We start from the raw sequence: 23,552 nt of genomic DNA, 5'->3' as shown, positions 1-23,552 counted from the left end.
TCCCTAAATCGGTGATTTGTCTATCTTTGCAGAAAACTTTGTAAATTGCATACCTATCAACCTCCACGGCTCCATGCCCTTACAAATTGTTGTATTTTCTCTTACAAAATAATCTTACACCATATTTTTTTTCAAACGTGTTTATTTATGTAGTTTAAACATGTTATATTGTACATGTGATTCGTTATATCATTCTGTACATATTCTTAATAAATTGTGATATTACAAGTGTTGCCTATTTACTGAAGTGTTCTCTATTATATGTATCAAAATTAGTCTTTAAATCATAGAATCCGGAGGCAACTACTGTCACATCTTTTTTGCAAGCAACACAATACGAATGGGGTTTATAAGGGTTATTGTTCTATCTTCGTTATTCATTATCCATTATCCGACACCGGTCAGTTCATGATACGCTACATAGCCTAGGAGCTGGGACACTTACTCTCAGTCAAAAGGCCAAGCTAAGGTCCTAGCCCTAAAGCCTTGCTGCGATCATTGTAAATGTACCGTTCCACACCTTTCTTTGAAGATTGTATTAATCCCTCGCATTGACTTGACATTTGCTCCCACTCTTTGTCATGCTTGCCTCTTCCATTTACCTCATGGTGTTCTAATTCAGGTTCTTAATTCAGGTTCCTGACAGGTATGAGATTGATAATCTAAAAATACAACTCAATTTAGAAATCTCCACTCGTTCCATTCAAACTCGTGCTCGTACTCCCGTCGTTTTGGGTCAAGTGCACACAGTAATGACATAGGGTGGAAAGGGGTGAACACCTCGTGGAATTTCGTTCCAAACGACGTATTTCCGGTTTGTCGCTTTTATTTTGAAGGAAGTAGGCTGTGCTTCCGGCTCGTGCCGCACCCGGTTCAGTCTAGCTTTCTAGCTCCGCTCGGTGCTGCCTGGTCTCGCGTCGTTTGTGGGGTTCGGCCGAGCACGAGTGAGCGAGCAAGCGAGCCTCCCCACCATGCAGCGGTAAGGCGGCCGAGTCGAGATCCCGCCGGGACACGGCACTCGGACGGATTCACGAACGAGCCTGACCCTGCCCTGAATCTACCATGTCGAACCGCAAGCACCGGGACAACCAGGAGATCTGCTCACGCAAGGTCCGGGAGCTGGCCCAGTCCGGAGTAAACAAGCACTGTTTCGAGTGCAACCAGCCCGGGGTGACGTACACTGACGTGACCGTGGGCGCCTTCGTGTGCACGTCGTGCTCTGGAATGCTGTGAGTGTAGCGTCTTTGATATCAAGGTTTTGCCTGGGTTCGGGATGGCGGCGGGAATAACGGCAGGGCACTGCACCACTCGCGAGGCACGTGTTGCCACGGAAGCTGACGCTTTGGTCATCTATCTCAGTGTTTTTCAAGCAGTGTGCGAGCGTAAGAAATTATCCAATTTAAACGTGTACATAAGTATGCAATTGTTCCGTATATCTGCTTACTCATATTGATTTGCCGAGAAGCTGTTATCTTCATCCATATCATTAGGTGGCAGGAGATTGCACTTTTTTCTTTTTATACACTAATTATCTGCTCGTGAGTTAGCGCATTACATTTAATAACGTATTTTGTTTAACAAAGGTGAAAAAATAATAACATAAGCAAAAAAAAAAAAAAAAAAAAAGAAGCACATATTTTTCTTATTTTAATTATTTTTTTGCATGGGGTAGTACGGGCAGCTATGTTTAATACATAAAAATATCACTTATTTTATTGTATGTAGCTGTATAAAATAATGATAATCTCTCAAAACTAGTAAAAACCTTAATCACATTTGTTCTTGTTATAATTACTTTCTTTGTGTACCCACCCTAATAAAAGAAAAAGTTAGTATGTAGTCTAAATTTATTTTTTCTACTGGCTGATACCTTGTGCTGATTTAAGTATTACTTTTGCTATTTTTCTAGAATGAAAACAAGACACAACAATACAGTGTAACAGATTGAAATTTTATTAAAAGAAAGAATAACGTGTATTACCTCCTGAGATACAGTGACCACAAATGATCCAAAACACTTTATACCGTCAATTTATTCAACACTATCATTTAGGAACAAAACATGAAACTGAAAATTCATTTTTAAACATTTTCGACGGGTAATGTGCTTCGAGATGTTTCATGTATAAAAATGGTGCTTTGGTTCAAAAAATACCATGTTTTTGTTAACCTATCTGTGGCTCCAGCAGATTTTGGTCTGGACGGAATGCGTGTGGGTGTGTACCCGTGTTGTTGTCATTGCACTGCATGGACAATTTCGGCATGTTGAGCCCACTCCCAGCACCCCTCCCTACCCAGCTGCCTTTGGGCTTTTTTAAGCAGTGTTGGACGCTTTACTAAATTAAGGAATTAGTTACAGTAACTAGTTACTTAATTCAAAAAGTAATTAGATTACCCCCAGGCCCAGATCTAAGTTTACCTGCCAGGGTTGGCACTAAGAAATCTTGAGGGGTCACCCCCAATGCTGACTTTCTTTTTTCCCTCTGCATTTCTCCGGGACAAAGAGGACACTGGCTTGCGTCCAGTCGAAGCTGCATTATTTATTCATTTATTTTTTTGGTTTGAACAAATTTATTGACACTAATAACAGAGAACAATCATGACAATATCAACAGCAATTAAGCACATTCACAATATTATATTTCAATATGACGTTTAACAGCAAACACAATGTGAGGTTTGAACAACCCTTCTCGAAAATCTTAATAGCAATCAAGCATATTCACAATTTCATTTTATAACATCTTTGTTAGTGTCAATAGATCCGTCCAGGCCAAAGTCGATTGTTTTTGGTCTGAACAAATCCACCGACAAATTTTTTGGTTTGAACAAATTTATTGACACTAAAAACAGAAAATCAAACATATTCACAATTTCATTATATAACATCTTTGTTAGTGTCAATAGATTTTTTGGTTTGAACAAATTTATTGACACTAAAAACAGAAAACAATCATGACAATCTCAACAGCAATTAAGCACATTCACAATATTATATTCCAATATTACGTTTTTAACAGCATACACAAAGTGAGGTTTGAACAAACCTTCTCGAAAATCAAACATATTCACAATTTCATTATATAACATCTTTGTTAGTGTCAATAGATCCGTCCAGGCCAAAGTCGATTGTCCTCGGTCTGAACAAATCCACCGACACCAACAGCAGCAAAACACAGCCATCAAGCATATTCACAATTTTTTTATATTTGACAATATGACGTGACGATATGACGTTTTAACATTTTTTCCTGACATTTTCAACATCAATTAAACAATTTCAGAGTTATTTTCTTTTAACAGTAGTTAACCAGCGTGTAAAAGGCAATACTATTGTGCAAGGGCATAGCTCTGCCATCCCACCCTCCCAAGCAGCATTCTTCCAGTCCTCTGTGTGGGTCCTTTCCCTTCTGCGTGGGTCCTCTCCCTTCTGGGTTCCACAACCCAGGCCGTTGCTGCCGGGACTCCCACAGTGTAGCTCCGGCTCCCCCCTCCGGGTGGGTGCAGACGAGTCTTCTTTATGGCTGCGTCCTAGGCCCGCCGCTCGCAGATTGTATGGTATCTGCAGCCATTTGGAGCACAGCCACGGGGGGGATCTGCCTGCACCTCCATACCAGCAGGTTTCTGGAGGTCCAGATGGCGTCCTTGATGGCGGCGAGAGTGAGCCAGTCCCTGGCAAAGTCGTTCCGATGCCTCCTCGACCGACTCACCCCGTAAAGCACGTACTGTGCATCAGGGACCTCTCCTGCTGGCAAGTCCGGGAACTTTCCTAGTTGTTCGGCCATTGTCCACAAGACCTTGGCAGCGCTGCACTCACAAAAAAGGTGCCTCACCGACTCCTGGGCGCCACAGCCAGGTCGAGGGCACGTCGAAGTCGCTGACATTCCTCGGTGGTGCATTACAGCTCTGACTGGGAGAACTTCATGAGCCACCATCCATGACAAGTCTCGTAGTCTGTTTGGGAGGGCAGGATGATTGACGTTGCTCCAAACTGTTGTGGATTCGCCAAACGCAAGCCCCCGCACAGGGCTTACTGTAGCTCGCTCTTGCACAATAGCAATAAGGGCCCTGTGGTTTTGTAAAGTGTGACATTCTTGTGTTTCCAAATCAAACTTCTTCAAAAAATCCCGAATAAAGAGATGTGTTGGTGGCAAGTTAAACGAAACTGGAATCAAACGATTGTCTGGTACAAGCTTTAGCTTCCGCAAATATGAGCCCATCCAAAAACGGGTCATTGCTTGACTTTTCGGGTTGTTGGGTGGGCCCACAGCGTTTTGGAAGTGGAGAGAGACATATTTGCTTCCCAGGAAAAGCTGGAGGTCAGGCACTCCTTTCCCCCCTTTTTCCTTTTTCTTTTTCATTGTATCTCTTTTTATCCTTTCCCACTTTGAGCCCCAGACAAAGCGAAAGATGGCTCGGTCCAGTTGTAACAGCACGTTTCTTTTAGGCATAAAAATTAAACTGATTGACAAAAGCATTGGGAGGATGATCGCTTTGATGATTAGGACCTTCCCCTCTATTGTCAGTTTTCTTAGTGACCAAAAAACAAGTTTTTGCTTAACTTTCCTTGTCACGTCATCCCAGTTGGTCTCGCCTCCTCCATCCGCATTGAATTTTATCCCTAGGATTTTCTGGTCTGTCTTTAACACCGTCAGCGGGAGTCCTGCCTTTTCTGTCTCTTTCCACATTCCATAAAACTTCACTTGTGATTTTTCTCTATTTAGCCTTGACCCAGATGCCCTCCCAAACAGGTCAGTCAAGTCAAGGGCTCTTTCAACAGATGCGCGGTCAGTACACAAAATATTAAAATCATCCATGTACAAAACACACTTGGTAATTTGTCCCCCACTTCCTGGGATATTGATGCCTTATACTTCTTATTATTTTTATTTTATTTTGTAAAAAAAAATTAAGCTATTTATCCATCCATTATCTGCACCGCTTATCCTCAGTAGGGTCACGGGGTTGCTGGAGCCCATCCCAGCTAAGTTCGGGCAATGGGCAGGGGATACCCTGAACTGGTTGCCAGCCAGTCGCAGGGCACAAAGGGACAGACAATTCGCTCGCTCATTCACAACTAGGGATAATTCGGACTGGTCAATTAACCTAACATGCATGTTTTTGGAATGTGGGAGGAAACCGGAGTGCCTGGAGGAAACAAGCACAAGGAGAACATGCAATCTCCACACGGGAGGTTCGATCTCATGACCTCAGAACTGTGCCTCACACGCGCTAACCGCTGCGCTGATGTGCTGCCCTCAAGCTATCTATACATCTATAGATACCTATTATATCTGTCCGTCTATGTATAGTCAGATCTATCTGTCTGTTTGCCTATCTGCTGCGTTGGCACATTACTTTAAAAAGTAATTGGCTTCATTTACTTGCTACTTTTTCCAAAAAGTAACTGAGTTACTTTATGAATTAGTATTTATTTCCGTTACGTTTTTAAAAAGTTGTATGTCAAAGAATTTGAAATTTTCCGAGCAGTATTTGAGTTAGTTGAATAGAAAAGACAGGAAGTTGTGTTATATAACTTTGTCATATTTATTGCACTTCACCAGCAACAAATTTATCCTTCACTTGAAGTGCAACAATAATACACGGTAAACGATATAAAGTGATTTGAAAAAATACAATAACAAAAGGAAAACTACAGCTCTCGAAACTCAAGTGCTGAGCGGTGTTCAAACGCAATAAGTTGAATCCTGCTTAGCAGTAGTACAATGCAGCTATTAGTGCCCAGGATGAAGCGCCTTTCCCTTTTTAATGTGTTCAGTGCTGATTTAGATGGTGAACATCTATGTCATTGTCAAAAAGCAACAAAAATGCAAATCTCCAAAGAAAAATGTCCAGAATAAATATAGATAAAACCCAATACCCATTAATAACCCAATATAAACCATAAAAGTGCAGACATTGGACCCCAATAGCAGCATAATCAAATCCGCAATTCTTGCATACTAAGTTAAAATTACATTTGTGAAAGTGATCATTACTGTTTGACATAAGAGGATGCAGTACAAATTACTATGAAACTAAAAGGTTTTTGCTGGTTTCATACCTGTTGACCTATGTTTTCCCGGTATTTACCATATTTTCCGCACTATAAGGCCCACCTAAAAGCTTTTATTTTTTTCAAAAGCTGACCATGCGCCTTATAATACAGTGCGCCTTATTTATGGATCAATATTAAGTCGCAAAGTCTTGCAACTAATGCAGCAGCCGCCGACTAGATTTTCCCCTGAACGTTAAGTAGTCCGCGGTGTATGCTGGGATTTATTTACCGGCGTTTCATTGGCTAACCAATGTGTCAATCATCATTTGAACCGATCACTATTGGCTAAAGTTATTCGGAGGTAAAGGGGGCGGATCCTTTTTATCATTTACAGGCTGGCATAGGCTAAAGCGGCAAAACAAAGCCTGCAATTGGCCGAAAAAGATGAATGTGAATAGCAAGTATGGTTGTCTACGGCATAGAGGAAACATGTTTTACCATTCTGTATTTGTAAATATTTGACTCTCCTGGATTTACTACACTCACGGATATAAGAGGACCATGGTTACACATTATTATTCAACACAACGACTTCGGTGAGCTACTCCGGCTATATATTTTCCCTGTATCTTGTTTCAGACTGAACTCGATGTTTCTGTGATAAGCGGTGCAGATAATGGATGGAATGGAGTGTTGAAGGAAGTAGTATATTTTTAAATTAAACTCAATTCCAAGTGTTTATTGTCATATGCACAGTAAAGTTGCGAGCGAAAAAGATAATAGAAACTAAGGAATTGTTGGCATTTCTTGAATCCCAAGACTTTAACCTTCGGAATGATATTTGGAACGATGCATTTGAGTGACATCGTACGTACACCGCATCCGCACGTGTCTACGACACGTATTTGCTTCTTTGCCAGCTTTCGGAATGTCAAGGGGGTAATAAGTTTGACTGAACTATCCGACTATTTTGTCGACGTTCCCACTGTAGCGCCTTATAATCTGGTGCGTCTTATGTATGTCAAATATAGGACCAAAAACTATTTTTTCGTGGTGCGCCCTATAACCCGGTGCGCCTTATAGTGCGGAAAATAGGGTACTTGTTGCCCATTTTGGCTCTTTTCCAGATTGTCTTGTTTACTATTAGCAGACAACAAAGTTATTGTAGATTTCTATTGAAGATGAACTCTGCAAAATCCTGCACTGGTACATGTAACAAGCAACGCTCGATGAGAGCACAGGTAATAAGTACCTGCATGGTGCCAAATGCGAGGTGTAACTGCAGGGTCATTGGCCAGTAGCCACCCTGGGTTGTTGCTTAGCTCCACTCAACCCGGAACATCTCACAATGGTGGAGCAATTTCAGGGATGTCTCTCTGCCGCTCCCCTGCAGCCACAGCTAGGACCCCTATTTCCTCCAAGACCTGTCCTTCCTACTCAGCCACAGCCAAAAGCTGCCTCTTTTGCCTGGTCCTTGATTCCTCTCTTTAGTTTCACTAACTTAAACCTTCCTGTGGAGGCTTTGGATGTAAGTTCCAACAAATCCCCTGCAGCCAACCTCCACAAGGTAGATGAATGTTGCCCAACCCGCTTTTCGAGGATTGGCTACCAGCTTTGTGTATTTGTTTTTCCTTGATATGCAGCATTTACTCTCTCTCTCAAGAGACGCTGTCTTGCCTGCAAGGGACCACAGGATGATGTTTGATCTCAGAGAGGTGATTAGGGATCAGAATTTTCCGCGGATCCGCGGATTTCCGCTGTTTTTGAACCCCAAAGGTCATTCCCGTAAATCGTCTAAATTCGATGAGAAAATATTTTGGGGGGGTGAGGTATGATACGTGACTGTTTCATCACCCCAAGTTAGCAGTTAGAGATCGCGAGAAAAATCGGCAAAAAGAAGCGCAGCGCATTAGATCTATAACACACAACAAATAGATCGACTCCTACCATTGGTCGATAGGTTCGCTGATAACCAATCAGCGGAGCTTTTGTTCAGAGCATTGGCTTTCTCAAACATGGCGCTCCTTCCGGTCTTTTCAAACGGTGAAATGAGTGTTTGAAAAAGTAAATATGAAAATACTAAGAAAAGAAGACGAGGCTTTTGTCTCCGAGATTGATAAAGGAATCAAGAATAAATTTAAGTGGTCATGGCTGGAGAAGACTGTCACAGACTGACATGTATTTTCTTTAAGCATGTTCAGTTTGTGCATTCTATTTTCAAATTAATGATGAATGGTTATCAATGTATATATTTTCATATATATTGTTGATTAGTAGCTAAATACAAGGTCCATCTTCATCATCAAAACACAACAACAATGGTGATGGTTGTAACATTGTAATCCCCCAATTGTTTTAAACATCTTAAAACTGAAAAAAATACATGGTTTCTGTTTTGTTGGACTTAATTCATTCTAGTGCAATTTTCACATAGCAAATAAGATAAATGCCGTTGGCTTCAGGTGGGTTTGCCCCCCTGAGCCCCCCACCGGGCTCCGCCCTGGACCTGGCCAGGGCCTGCGGCACCTGGACCCTGGCTATTTCAGCTGAAAATGAAAATCTCCATTCTGATCCCTGGGTGATGGATATATCTGGTGGGAACTTGAGCTGCCTATTAAGGTTCACCCTTAAGTTCCAGTCACATTCAAGTTTTAAAAGTAGTGGTCTCTCCCTTTGGCTTATGATCTGAGCTCTGGCCCCTGGTCCATTGAAGTGGATCAGTGTTTGAGTTGGAAGGGGAGGGTCTTTGGAAGCTTCCATTCTCCGCTCTTCAAGGACTTCTGCAAGCTTCTGCAAGACCAGAACATGCCGCCACATAGGGCTGCATGATTAACCAAAATCTAATCGATATTGCGATGTGACGTAGTGTAATTGTGTGATTGCAACACACTGCGGGTTTGAGCCTTGTGTGAGCAGACAGGAACCCCAACAAGCATCCAGACGAGGACACAGTTTTCCTAATAAAGCACATATGATTAACCCTCGTGTTGTCTTCATTTAAAAGACCATCTTTTAATGTTTTTATACAGATTACATATAAATGTGAATAAAAAATAAAAAAATAATTTTACTACTGGTATCAATTAGGAGAAAGAACATCCATCTATTATCTGGACAGCTTATCCCCAATAAGGTTGCGGGGGTGCTGGAGCCCATCCGAGCTAGTTTAGGGCAGTGGACAGGGGACACACTGAGCTATTGCCAGTCAGTTGCAGGGCACACAGAGACGGACAATTCATTCGCTCATTCAGACCTAGGGACAATTTGGACCGGCCAATTAACCTGACATGCATGTTTTTGGAATGTGGGAGGAAACCGGAGTGCCTGGAGGAAACCCGCGCAAAGACTGGGAGAACATGCAAACTCTACACAGAAAAGCTGATAAGAAATGAAATGATCTGCATTAATATAGCGCTTTTCAAGTCAATGACTTCCCAAAGCGCTTTACAATGTGCTCCACATTTCCCAATAGCGGCCTTGTATTGCAGCCATGTAAGACGCTAACCTGCTTATTGGGGGTATTAGGGGTTCAGTGTCTTACCCAAGGACACTTCGACATGTAACACGGACGAGCCGGGATTAGAACTGGGATCCCTTGATCCCAAGACAAGCGCTCTACCTCCTGAGCTACTGCCGCCCCAGCAGTAGCTGGATTTCCATGACCTTAGAACTGTGCCGCGGACACGCTAACCACTCAGCCGCCCTGCTGCCTTAAAAAAACTTTTAAAGTTAAATAAAATATAATTCAAGGGGATTTTTCTGGGTTTTTAACAACGCAGTGGCATGTCACTTTGACCCGAAGACAAGAGGATGAAGTATTCACACAAAAAAAAAAAACTAGCACAGAAAATGAATTTTCCTTTAAGATCAAAAATCACATTGAAATAACCAAACTGGACTGAAAAATCGCTATTTATTTTCCAAAATTGTGCAGCCCTACCACCTATACCCTGTACCAGGGCTGTCTTGCGATTGGACAGGATATATTTTAGGCTTAGGTTTGGGGCTTTGCAGCGCTGGCAGTTCTCAACCAGTGCCTCTAATTGTTTGAACTTGGTAAGCTGTCTTATGTGGCCCGAATGAGGAAACTCAACCTTGTTTGAAGCATCTTCCACACGTTGATCACTCCTTACCAGATTGTCCATTGCCCTAATTGTGCCTGACTGCTAAATTCACTGCCATTGGGGAAAGAACTAAGAAAGATAATGAAATAATTGTCTGCGTATTTAATATGGTAAATAAAATAAACATGCCTACACAAATGATATATTTTCTAATTCTACATAATCTGTCTCGCTGTGTTTGTAAAGTTAATTATCACTTAATAAATGAAATTGCAATCATTAATAAGGGGAGAAAGTGCAGTTGTGAGAAGACTTGAACACTGGACAGAATCTGGTTTCCTTTCTAGTTAAGTATTGTCATTATTTTTAGGTTTTTTTCTCAGCCAAAATGTGCCAAAAATGTATAGATTTGGCATGGACGGCGGTAAAGTGTTCCCAACAATATCAAGCAATCGTTTTGTCCACACCAATATTATATGATCAAAATTAAGGTGATGACAAGATATTTGATGTGCTGTTTTATTTTATAACCCAGTTGACACCCCTGTCTCCACAGGCGAGGTCTCAATCCTCCGCACAGGGTCAAGTCCATCTCCATGACAACCTTCTCACAACAGGAAGTGGAATTCCTCCAAAACCATGGCAATGAGGTGAGTGACACAGCAGACGACAATGTCTCGCTCTAATGTCCCCTAATGGAGCATCACGTTCGATACAGGGTTCATGAGGGTACTTTAAATCCTTGATAATACTTGAATTTAATTTGGTCTTTTCAGGGTTTAAAAAGTTCTTGAATTTTAGGTATAGTGCTTGTAAATGTTTGACATTTTTGCCATGTTTCTTAGGTTGATGTTGGGCTAGGGTTAGGAGCTAGGGTTTGCACTCCAAATAAGGGGTTTGAAATTATTTTATAGTTCCAAAATAGGGTCGGGGAAGGGTTAGAAAGTGTTAGTCTCCTTATTAGGGTATTAAACTGAATTTGACGGTTCTCAAACAGAGTTGGGGCTAGCGTTACAGCTTGAGTTAGGTTTTGGGTTAAGAACTAGGCTTTGAGCTCCGTATCAGGTTTCTAAACTGAATGTAGGGTTCCAAAATCTATTTTAGCTTACGGTTAAAAACGGGGTTAGGGCTAGGGTAACAGCTAGGGTTAGGTTGTAGAGCTCTGCTTAGGGGATAGGGTTTGGGCTTGGGGTGTTAAACCGATTTTAGGGTTTCGAAATAAGGGTGGGGGCTAGAGTTAGGGTTTGAAACAAAAGTTCAAGCTCTCGTTCTTTTGATTGGCACTGGATTACTTCTTTTATTGGTCCTGGGAAAATTGGAAATGTGCTTAAAAAGTGCTTGAATTTAGCAAGGGGAAAGATGTACAAACCGTTTCATTAGTTCCATTTTGGAATGGATCTCCCGATGGCCTTTGTGAGCAATTGCGTCCTATTTTCAGGTGGGAAGGAGGACGTGGTTGTGGGCCTTTGATCCCAAGACCGACGGACGCCCGGAGGCCAAGGACTCGCACAAGTTTAAAGAGTTTTTGCAAGACAAATATGAGAAGAAGAAATGGTGAGCGGCGCGACTGACCGAATCCTTTAGTGCAGAGGTGGGCAACACGGTCTTCGAGGACCGTATGTCCTGCATGTTTTTGGAGGTTTTGAAACAATTACTCGAATAATCAGATACTGTTTTTTTCTTCAATTTAGCATGAAGTTGATTGAATTATGTGGTAAATAATGACAAAATGCCCACTCTAAAACCAATTAAGCACAGTGCTTGGTCAGTAGAGACATAAATCCAAAAATAAACCTATGTCCGTTTTTAGGGACAGTCAAATAAAGTAATTTGTTGAAATCACTTAAAAAATTATGTGTATAAACCTACAACACGCTCATTAGCAGCAAGTGAACAGTAAATTAAATCATGGTCAACTACAAAGTCTGCTACAACCTCAGTAGGTAGCTCGCTTGCCTTGGGACCAAAGAGGTCACAAGTTGGATTCCCGGCTCCTCTGAGTTAAATGTTGAAGTGTCCTTGGACAAGGCACTGAACCCCTAAAGCCCACAATGAGCAGGTTGCCGCCTTGCATGACTGACTCTGCTATCGGTGTGTAAGTGTGTGTACGAGTGGGTAAAGTGTGCTGTGCGTTGTAAAGCGCTTTGGAGGTCCTCAGTGACAGGTTAAAGCGCTTTATAAATGCAGTCATTTATGATTTAATGATTCTCAATGGTTTGAAATCAAATTATTTTAACTGATTTGCCCCTATGTCCCGGTCCGAAGCCTACGATCTGAGAGTGCCGGTCTTCTGGTGATCCCAAGAGCAAAGAAGTGTTCTGCTGGTTCGAGAGCGTTCTCCATCCGGGCACCGGTGCTGTGGAATGCTCTTCCCCCTGAGATCCGATCTGCAACCTCAGTGGAAATGTTTAAATCTAAGCTTAAAACTCACTTCTACTCCATAGCATATGAATAACCTACTCTTCTCGTCGGATAAAAAATAGTCTGTGTAATATAGTGTAATAATCTGTGAAGCCCTTTGAGACTCTTCGTGATTTAGGGCTATACAAATAAAAATGACTTGACTTCTTTGGACTGCATGCATTTAAGTTAAATCGCATTTGTCAGGCACAGTCTGACATGCGCAAGCTAGAGGTAAGACCGGGCCTAAAAAAAATTCAGCCCAACTTGACCGGCCTCTGGGTATAAAGGTCTGAACCAGCCCAAGCCTGGCCAATTAACTTGTTTTGAGGGACTGAAACTGGAGCAAACCCGAGTTTTCCTATAAGGAAGGGTGATTTTGGCTTCCACCATCCCCCCCCGCCATGCGCCTGCTCCGCTGTGTCCGATGAGCCCATGCGCTGTCGAACATGCATGCTGCGCTGCGCGGATCCTCCACTAAGAAAAATTAACGTAGGACAAATAACGGGTGGAGAATAAAAAAGTTAAAAAAAATAGTCAGCAACAGAGAAGCCCGAATTGGCCCGAGCTCGACATAATTGACATTTAAGGCCAGAACATGGCACAAAATTCAGGCAGGTTCATGCTGGCTCGGACCTAAGATCTCACCTCTAAAGCACGCTCATGCTCTCATTATAGCGAAATATACGCATATAAAGAGAACAATATATGTCATAAAAACCATATTGGCTTGAATATTACTTAGGTAAATCTTTCAGAGGCAAGTCAGACTCGTTCAAACAGTCTGGCTGTTCTCTTTAAATGTCCCTGCATTACAGAGGTACTGCCATAATACGCAAGGTTTGCTTTGCGAACTTTGCAAGCAGTTTTCTCATTTGCCATATCCAGGCCTTAATGCTCCCAAAACTTTAGAAATGTTGGTACACATACAGTGGCTATTTGGCCCCCTTGAACTTAGTGACCTTTTGCCACATTTCAGACTTCAAACACAAATATATAACATTTTAATTTCCTGTGAAGTATCAACAATATGAGGAATATCAGGAAGTGGAACACACTTAATTGGACATTTTAAAAAATGTTAACAAATAAAAAAACGAAAAAGTGGGTGTGCAAAATTAGTCCGCCCCATTGAGTTAATACTTTGTAGGGCCACCTTTTGCTGCAATTACAGCCACAACTCGCTTTGGGTATGTCTCTATCAGTTTTGCATGTCAAGAAACTGATATTTTTGCCCATTCCTTCTTGCAAAACAGCTCGAGCTCAGTGAGGTTGGATGGGAAGTGTTTGTGAACAGCAGTTTTCAGTTCTTTCCACAGGTTCTCAAGTGGATTGGTCTGGACTTTGACTTGGCCATTCTAACACCTTGATATGTTTTTGGTGAACCATTCCATTGTCACTTTTGCTTTATGTTTTGGATCATTGTCTTGTTGGAAGACAAATCTCCGTCCCAGTCTTAGGTCTTTCCCGGACTCCATCAGGTTTTCTTCCCAAATGGTATTTGGCTCCATCCATCTTCCCATCAATTTAAACCATCGTCCCTTTCCCTGCTGAAGAAAAGCAGGCCCAAACCATGATGCTGACTGTGGGGATGATGTGTTGAGGGTGATGAGCTGTGCTGCTTTTATGCCAAACATAACGTCTTGCATCGTTGCCAAAAAAATCAATTTTGGTCTCATCTGACCAGAGCACCTTCCACATGTTTGGTGTGTCTCCCAGGTGGTTTGTGGCAAACTATAAATTACACTTTTTATGGATATCTTTAAGAAATTGCATCCTTCTTGCCACTCTTCCATAAAGGCCAGATTTTTGCAGTATACGACTAAATGTTGTCCTATGGACAGATTCTCCCACCTCAGCTGTAGACCTCTGCAGTTCATCCGGAGTGATCATGGGCCTCTTGGCTGCATCTCTGATCAGTTTTCTCCTTGTATGAGCTGAAAGTTTAGGGGGACAGCCCGATTTTGGTAGATTTGCAGTGGTCTGATACTCCTTCCATTTCAATATTATTGCTTTCACAGTGCTCCTTGGGATTTTTAAAGCTTGGGAAATCTTTTTGTACCCAAATCCAACTTTAAACGTCTTCACAACAGTATCTCTGATCTGCCTGGTGTGTTCCTCGTTCTTCATGATGCTCTCTGCGCTTTAAACAGACTTCTCAGACTATCACAGTGCAGGTGCATTTATACAGAGACACAGGTGGATTTCATTTATCATCGTTAGTCATTTAGACCAGCATTGAATTATTCAGAAATCCTCACTGAACTTCTGGACAGTTTGCTGCACTGAAAGTAAAGGGGCTGAATAATTTTGCACACCCACTTTTTCTTTTTTTTTTTGTTAAAAAAGTTTAAAATATCCAATAAAAGTGTGTTCCACTTCATGATTGTGTCCCGCTTATTGTTGATACTTCACAAGAAATTACAGTTTTATATCTTGTTGTTTGAAGTCTGAAATGTGGCAAAAGGTCACAAAGTTCAAGGAGGCCAAATAGTTTCGCAAACCACTGGACTTGATGTTGATGCCATCATATGTTATATTCATGTAGAGATGCCTTTCTCTCTTAGAAAATGGCCACTATAGTCGTAACAGAATTCATTGTTGACTATTTTTAATATCTATTTTTGTATTGAATGTCGATTTGTCCTTGATGCCCTGCTCCAAAACATGGAGGACATGCACAAGGACCATGTGTTCTACCTCTGCTGTAGCACAAGTGGTGCCTAAATTGGAAGAAAGGGGCAGATTTCCGTTTAGGCCAATGGTCGGTTTCTCTAAGCTGCACCTTTTTACTTTCAGGCATTTTTCCAAAAGTAAGAACCGGAGGGATGCGGAAGGGCCTTGGAGCCCTGCCGTCCAGACGCTCCTCGTCCACGGACCGCTGGCGGGCCAGGCCCCTTCCAAGCTGGTGCCCGGTGCCCGGACCACGGCGTGGACGCAGGTGATCACTGCTAGCCACGGGCCATCACACCAGAGATTACACGTCTCGTGTTTTTGGGTAACAGCAGTGGGATCGAGCCCCGCCGGCCCCCTCGCCTGCAGACGCCCGCCCTGACCCATTCACCGCTCGTCCCTCGCGCTCCCAAAGTTTGCGGGACCCGTCCATGAAAGGTACGACCGCTGGTTGGCCCCGATCTGGCCCTGGTGGTTCGCCTTCACCTTTTTTATGTTCTGTAGAGCTGAGCGGGCGCGCAACCGAAAGACAGCGGCCGGGCTCTACTTCTTGGGGGGACACTCCTTTCCCAGCACTTCCCCGGCCTTCAGGTGTGCTTTCTGCTCACTTTCTGGACGTTCTTTTAAGTATTCCAGATTTACAGCATCTGATGCTGACTTGTGCCTGTGTTTTTGTTGACCTAGCTGGTGGCGCTTTCCCCAAAAACCTCACGTTGGGTAAGACATCCAAAAAAGAGCAACAACTTTTCCAGGCACTGAGGCTCATGCTTGCTTTTACACCAAGATGCTTTTTGCATGTTTTTGTTTCACTCTAAGCTTTAACTCAGTAACTGCCAGATATTTTATTTTGAGTGATTTTTAAAACCCAACACAAGGTGTTTTACAAATCAACATGCTGTAATTTTTAGTCTATAAATCGTATAGTATGTCATACTGGGCACCATTCCAAAAAAATGCATTATTAAGAAGGAAAAAACATATAAAACGCCCCTTCAAAAAGAAAGAAAAGAAAAATCTCATCTCATTATCTGCTCCGCTTATCCTTATTAGGGTCGCGGGGGGTCTGGAGCCCATCTCAGCAATCATCGGGTAGTGGGCAGGGGACACCCTGAACTGGTTACCAGCCAATCGCAGCTGCAAATCACATTAGTTCTCGCAGCTAGCTGCGTTCTTCATCGACACACGAGCTGAGTAATCCACCGCTAAGAGTCGTACAGCTGGGCGATTTTACGTCCACCCTGGACGATCTGAGACAAATTCACAACAGGGTTTATACTTGCGCCGCACCGCGGGTGCCGTTCGGTCGCTCCCGCGGGCCAGCCCCTAACCCGCGGGTACTTTCGAGCGCGATACGCACAACACTGCGACAAGCCGAGCGGGTCGGGCGCTCAGTGCGTAGGCCGGCGTCTCCCGCCCGGGCTGCGATGGCTCTACATGGCGCTACACGGCCCTCGATGGCTCCGGCCGACGGACGGGCGGCCGCGGGGGAAAGTGGTAGCTGTGGGGACCTGTGCGGTTAGGGGGGGGGGGGTGAAGCTGAAGCCGCACCGAAACTGCGCGCCGGGAAACGAGAACGGCGCGCCGTGCTAGGGTCGTCGGCCAAGGGGGATTCCCGCAAAAAGTGAAAATCTGCAAAGTAGCGACGCCCCTTCAAAAAAAAGAAAAAAAAATATGTACTTTTTTTTTTTTAACCATTACAGACCGCGAAGCTCTGAATCCGCGAACGTCGAACCGCCAAGTACCGAGGTCCCACTGTAGTTAATTCATATTTTTTACTCTCCATTTTTACCTCAAAAGCTTTTGGACATTTTACTTAGTTTTCAATAGTATGTTCAACTTTATATTCTGTTTATAAATAAAATGTGTTATCTTGTTCCAGGTACCTCTGTACAATTACATAATTATTTAAGTATTTGTTGGCTTTTTTTTTTTACTTTAATTTCAGTTTTTGTACATTTCTTGTTGCTGTTGATTTAAAACACACATAATTAAGCAGGTTGTGCAGTCAATAATTGGGTTATTTGGTTACTTTCAAATGGCCCAGATGACTTTCAGTATCCTAATTTGTACTATGCCACTTTTAATATTTCGTGTAAATCAACCCCAGCTTGCTCTTTTAGTTGAATTTTGAACAATTCCAGATTATAAACTCTAGGTAAAACATGCCTGGCTTTCCTTTGAGGTTTTGTGTATTGATTTCTGTGAGGCCAAAAGGAAAAGTTGCTCACTGCCAAATTTTAATTCGATTTTTTTTCTGCAAATTTGCAAATCTGTTTTTTCTGCTTCCGTGACCGTATTCACTGTCACAATCTAACTATAACAAAAACATGTCACCTCTAGTCTTTTAAGTGTATTCGTAATGACAATAGTAAAACATGGGATGAGTCAAAATACTGTAGGGATGCAAACTATCAAGTATTAAGGGGTCCCAAGATCTAATTTTGGTCTGTGCCCCAGAAGGCTTGGGCCAGCCTTGCCACGTAGCTTTTTTTTTAAAAAACATTTTTGCATTAATTGTGTAATATTGATTTTTGTTGGAGGGCTCGGTTCAACGTTTGAGATTTTTTTTGTGTGTCAGGTCGTAGCACGTCAGCCTCGGGGGCCGCGGGGCCCTTTAGAGCTTTCCCCAAATCTCTCAGCTTGGACTTGGGAGGGCTGAAACCGCCACAGCCACCAGCCCCTCACTCCCGGTCCCAAACACAGCAGTCAACTGCCGCCAATACACAGGACAGGTACGCTGCAGTGTCCCACCTGGACAGCGTCTTCTCAGACACAGGTATACATTTTTTACTCTAAATTTTTACCTCAAAAGCTTTTGAACTTTTTGCATGTTTTTAGATTGATGTGTCTGATTCATGTTTGTTCATAAATCAAATGCCAATTTCACCTTCTGTTCTCTATCCACATTAAAGGTGGGGTGCATCGTTTGAGGTGTCCTTAAAAGGTTGAAAGTTAAATATTTTCTCAAATAAATATGTGTTAACAACAGTGATGAGTAAGTTACTTTAAAAAGTAGTTAGGTATAGTTACTCACTTCTTCTTCCAAAAGGTAACTGTTAGTATTTGAATTATTCTATAGTCAAAGTAAATAGTTACCAGGCAAAGTAACTATATCCGTGACTTTAAAAAACGTTGTTGTATGTCAAAATTTTTGAAATTGCTTGAGCAGTATTCGGAAAGCAAAATAGAGAAAAAACAGCCCGGTAGTTGTGTGGAATCTTGTCATTTTATTATTGCACCTCACCAGCAACAAATTTATCGTACAATTGAAGGGCAACAAAAGTAAACAGTAAACAACATCATAAAATAACAATCAGCATGTACATAGACACGCAGAAAAATGTACGCAACACACGCAAAAAGAAGTATATGAATACTCACAGGAAAACGTATGTAAACATGCCCAAAAACATAACTAAAGACACACAACCTACATAAAACAGATGGTGACTAAATGAAGGAGTCATTCATCAAGATATCAGAACACCTATTTGCAACCTTCAAGAAAAAAAGGGAATTGATGCAGAAAAGTTATGACATGCCTCACTCCACTAAGACAGTGAAGTAAAAGGCCGTTGAAATGGCAAGCAACACCACCCAAGAGCAAATCAAGGACATTCAGTGCCAGAATACTCAATTGCCTGTGATGAGTTGTGTGATGTGATGGATTACTTTATTGTATTTCTTAATTTTGTCAAATCAATGAAACCTACTATAATTCATTTATATTGTAATGAAGTTAAACTAAAGGTGTTATCCTACAACAGAGAGGTAACGTGATGCATCGTTATCCAGAGGATGCACTGCATCCAATTTAGTCATTTTGACAGCAGATTTCGATAGGCTGATGTAGATCCATACAGCATGTATTGCATCACCTATAAGGTTTATATAAGACCCATACTTTTTATGTGGCTCATACATTAATTTTTTAGTTTTTTTCGGCGTCCAATATCGCTTTTTTTAAACATTTAAAAACGGGATTTTTTTCCCAGTGTGGAATCTAAAGCGGGTGCTTCTCAATTTGGACATGGTGAAAACCCTTTTGTGATATATTTATCTGCAGCACCACCCGCTGGGCCTCCACAGTATAGCACGCTGTTTGGCGGCCAACTCTCTTCTGGCTCCACTCCTGTCAGGTACATTTTGTCTTGTAGCGCTTCTTTTTTGCAGGTATTGAGATCAATTGTTTATTTTTTCTCCCTTCAGCTCTCCAGGTGTTGAAACTGCGTCCGAATCCCAAACGTTTGCAAGTAAGATGATAACTTTTGAGTTTGGCATTTGTGAATAAGAATTGAATGTGATTGCGGTTAGTGTTAGTACACACATGTCCCGAATGGCAGGACATCTATCTGCTGCGATACTTGAAGCTTATTAGATTATTTGGCCACTTATACATTCCCACCCAATTTCGTGTTGATTCAGAGTGTTACCTTTCAAAAGAGACCAAAACTGTCCAGATTCTCCTAATGGTTCAACAACAGAGTTCAATTTACTTCGGGCACATCTTGAATTAGGATTCTTGGCAAATTTTACAGGATTGTTAAATGGGTATCGAAAAGCACCACACCAACGTGGTCATTTTGCCGCGAACTAGTCTCCTGCACTTTGCCCCACTGACCTCATCCCCTTCAATCCACCCTACCAAATCCCTTCCCCCTGTTTCTGTGTGCTCTAGATTTCCCCAACCCCTTCAGCTGCAGCTTCGCTTCTCAGCAGCGGCCCACCGAGCTCTCCCCCAGTAACCCTTTCAGCAGCTCCCTGGGAGGTGAGTTAAAGAGGGGGGAATCTTTGTCCACTGAAGTAACCAATGAAAGTGTTCTTCTCCCTGTGCAGGCGATGGCGCCTTTGTCAGCTCACCCACTTCGGTCTTCCCGCCGGCCGTTTCCTTCCCCCAAGAGGCCCCCAACAAACAGGAGGCCAACGGTACACTCAATTGGGTCAAAAATAACCCAATCTGTGTCAAGCGGGGACCCAACCATTACTTAGAATACTTTGACCCAACCTCGAATAAAAAAAGACATTGGAAGTTATTTATAAAAGAGAACATTAAAGGTGGGGTGCGTCATTTGAGTGGTCCTTAAAATAGTTGAAGAAAATATTTTCTCTAAATTATGTATGTGTGACCAATGCCCAACTGAGTTAAAGAGCCATTATGCTGCACCTATCTGCTTTTATTTTATTTTAGTAAGGCTGTTCGTGGTGGGACACATTACGTAGGAGGTATGGGGGCTGGGGAGATTGCTGAAGACTGATGTCATGCTTGTCCTCGCAGGTTTTTTTTCTCTATTTGTAAGAAAGATGAAAAAAGAAATTTATTCAAGTGCTTCTAAGAAATGCATGTCCTTGCACGCGCATCATGAACGAGCCGACTAAGACTGCAATAATGACACAAGCCAGGAGATGGCGGCAACGGGTAAAAAGGCTCCAAACTCCGTCCAACTCCCCTAAGGGTTTCCACTATCCCTTGTATGAGACCCCCAAAAAAACAGGAAGCCAACAGTACACTCAATCGGATCAAAAATAACCCAATCTGTGTCAAGCTTATCCAATCCATTACTTAGCCTAATTAAGTGCTTCCCATTTATTTTTTGTCATACTAAAAACCGGCCTGCTGTAAGTAATTCAACATAATATATAAATAAACAAGCTTGATAGAATACAAAGTTACTAAGTTAAATAATTAAGAATAAAAATAACATGTTGAGACCACTATTAAAAAAAAAGTTAAACATGTATAAAAATTTGCCTATTTGTAATTACAAATGACTGCACAGCAAAAAATTACCATGGTAAAAAGTGGTGGTAATATTCTTCTGTCGTGGTTATTGATATTTGTTTCAACCAAACTGTTTATTCAACTGGTGTCGACTAGGGTGTTTCTGCCGTCTGTCATGGCACTCATACCTCCAGGAAATGCAACGGGTGAATACAGTAATTCCTTGTTTTTCACAGGGGCTAAGATCTAGAAAGTATCCTTGCAAGGTGAAATCTGTAAGGCACAAACCTTTATTTTTCAACAATTAGTATACAATTAAATACGCTAGTATACACTGAAAGCAAAGGACAAACCCTTATTACAGGCTTATGTATTTGTTCAACAAACAAAAGTACTGCATAAACGATTTTTTTAAAAGTATTTTTAAGAATAATTATTGTACCGTCATATTGTAATAAGCGGGAAAACAATGCACGATGCAACTCCTTGAAGTAGCAAAACCGTCAAAAGTACATCAAGGGATTACAATATTTGTATAAATAAAACAAGGTATTTTTTTAACTCAATATGGGTCATATTTTACAAGACAAACACAATAGCTGTATAGGTTATCCAAAGATGGGTTGGTCCTTTGAAAGTTCACACACAAATTGTTTTTTTTTTATAAGGAACTGCGTAAAATGTGTAGGTCTTTTTTCCTTCTTTTATGTTGTCGCCAAACAATTTGTGTGAAAATATTTGTAAAACGTGGGTTGCCTTTTAACAATGAACCCCATTTTGTCATGGAAAACCCCAAAGGTTGGGTTGTTTTTGTACAAAACAATAAGAAAGTTGGATTAGACCGCCCGATGCAGTTTGCACATAAAAACAATGGCACAGGTGTGATATAGACGAGCCATTTTGGCTAAACTAAACTTCAAGGTGCTGTACGAAATTTGGAACTTTTCTACTCGCTGATGCCATCTTTTTTGCTTTTCTTATCATTGGAGCCTCTGTAAAGCTTCTTATCTTGCAGATAAACTTTTTTTTTTTTTCATTTTTTGGGGGTTTGCTTTGGCGCTTAGACTATAATTGATAATTGGCCTTTTCTTACCTAGACAATTTTCATGCTATTCTAACAAAAAAACTGCTGTGACGTGCATTAAGTCACTCTCCAACCTCACCCTTTCCTCCTACCTAAAGTATTCCACATCCTGAACGGCTTTGCTAAAAGTAAGATAAAAGCAGATAGGCTGGGTGGGGTAAAGATTATAGTGTTTCGAATCTTTGCAGAGGATAAATTGTGCGGGTCTAGTAAGGTTTTGTTATTGTGATTGATCATTTTTTTCAGGCTTTGCCGCCTTCACCACGTGCGACTCTCAGCCCAAAGTCCCTCGGCCTATGTCGGTTAACCCTTTTACGGTGAGTACTCCTCCGTCTTGCCAAATGGCATCAGTGTCAATGTGTTGCTTTTTGTCTTGCTTTCTTCCAGGGGAATGTTTATCCCAGTCAGGGCACATCAAGAAACCCTTTCATTTGACTAAGCTGCCCCCTTCCCCTGTTTTCCCCTCACCCATCTGGGAAAATGGAACTCTAGTCGTCGCTGCCACCCTCTCAATGCCTCTGGAGTGTTTTCCTTCTCTTATTTATGCGTGTTTAATTGTGGGTGTGTGTTTGTGTGTTATATATTGAAAAAAAAAATGTCTGAATGTAAGGATGAAGACCTGTTTTAACGCCTATAGCATTTTTAATGGGGGATAGGGGGTGGCAAGAGTGTACACTCCTAGTGCTGCTACTTTGCTTTCATAACCTTTCTTCAAAAAGACATTTGTTTTTGCCAAATGGGAAATCAGCCCAAATGTTAGTTCGGAAGATTTAGGAAGGTTTTCCGCCTTAAAGCCCGTATATCTTTTGGAAGTTAACCACTGCCGGGTTGCATGAGCTTTGAGGGCTAAAAATGCTACTGAATGTTAAATAAAAAATACAGTATAACCTCCCAATACTGTATAAAACAATCATGTTTCATACTCTTTTTTTTTCTGGACCCATATTTGTCTATATGTATTTAGTTTTTCCCCATTGAGATCTCAGCTTGAGAAAATTCTGAAACCTTTGGAAGGGGGCCCACAAGATGTAATACCCCTTCCAGAATGACCAGACTGCAATGGGTGTTGGTTGGTCACCAATACACAAAACAATAACAATAAACATAAGTTCCGTAATAACTGAAATTGTTCAAAAAGTCCAAGACTGCAATGATGGAGCTTCCCATCTCAGACAACTGGTCAATGAAGGGGATGACATGTCATAGGTCCAAGTGCTGGTCTGCTGACTCATCTAGGTTTGTCCTTCTCCCTCACTCAGCTACCAGCCAGGCAGCAGGAAAAGAAAAGTAAAGTCGGAGGTCAGCATTAATCATAAGCTATAGGATAGAAGTCTTTCTTAAGTCTAGATTTAAACACTTCCACTGAGGTTGCAGATCTTATTCCTGGGGGCTGAGCATTCCACAGCACTCTCCGACCACACCCTTTCCCCGTACCTAAAGTATTCCACATCCTGAACGGCTTTGCTAAGTTGGAGAACGCTCTCAAGCCTGCAGATTTCTTCTTGGTTCTTGGAGACACAAGTTGACCAGAATTTTCTGAGTGGAGGATCCGTTTATGAGCATAGGGGGAAATCAAATCAAAGAGAGGGGCCAAATGTACTAATCAATGGTAAA

At 41.9% G+C, this 23,552-nt stretch overlaps 1 protein-coding gene across 2 annotated transcripts; it reads left to right on the top strand.

Moving 5' to 3' along the window:
• Nucleotides 1-849: 849 nt before the first annotated feature.
• Nucleotides 850-22,848, top strand: agfg2 (ArfGAP with FG repeats 2). 2 transcript variants are annotated; one of them, XM_088348726.1, is made up of 14 exons: nucleotides 850-1,229; nucleotides 10,619-10,712; nucleotides 11,501-11,616; nucleotides 15,262-15,403; nucleotides 15,468-15,573; nucleotides 15,640-15,726; nucleotides 15,820-15,852; nucleotides 17,714-17,911; nucleotides 19,202-19,274; nucleotides 19,345-19,388; nucleotides 19,814-19,903; nucleotides 19,972-20,061; nucleotides 22,185-22,255; nucleotides 22,326-22,848. In XM_088348726.1, the coding sequence occupies exons 1-14, from the start codon at nucleotides 1,063-1,065 to the stop codon at nucleotides 22,371-22,373; spliced, it is 1,359 nt and encodes a 452-aa protein (XP_088204852.1). In that variant the 5' UTR covers nucleotides 850-1,062; the 3' UTR covers nucleotides 22,374-22,848. The 2 variants fall into 2 exon arrangements, with proteins under 2 accessions (XP_088204852.1, XP_088204853.1); XM_088348727.1 differs by lacking the exon at nucleotides 850-1,229 and adding an exon at nucleotides 1,289-1,382.
• Nucleotides 22,849-23,552: the final 704 nt, after the last annotated feature.

Source organism: Urocampus carinirostris, chromosome 11 (assembly GCF_059441175.1).
Source record: "Urocampus carinirostris isolate Australia breed hairy pipefish chromosome 11, RoL_Ucar_1.0, whole genome shotgun sequence".
Lineage (NCBI taxonomy): Eukaryota > Metazoa > Chordata > Actinopteri > Syngnathiformes > Syngnathidae > Urocampus > Urocampus carinirostris.
This window is presented reverse-complemented; position numbering and strand designations above follow the sequence as displayed.

Bases quoted from the DNA above. Each gene is read 5' to 3' on its own strand.
- agfg2 (XM_088348726.1), top strand. From the start codon at position 1,063: ATGTCGAACCGCAAGCACCGGGACAACCAGGAGATCTGCTCACGCAAG. The intron at 19,389-19,813 runs GTAAGATGATAA...TGTGTGCTCTAG, and splicing joins CGAATCCCAAACGTTTGCAA to ATTTCCCCAACCCCTTCAGC. The intron at 20,062-22,184 runs GTACACTCAATT...CATTTTTTTCAG, and splicing joins CAACAAACAGGAGGCCAACG to GCTTTGCCGCCTTCACCACG.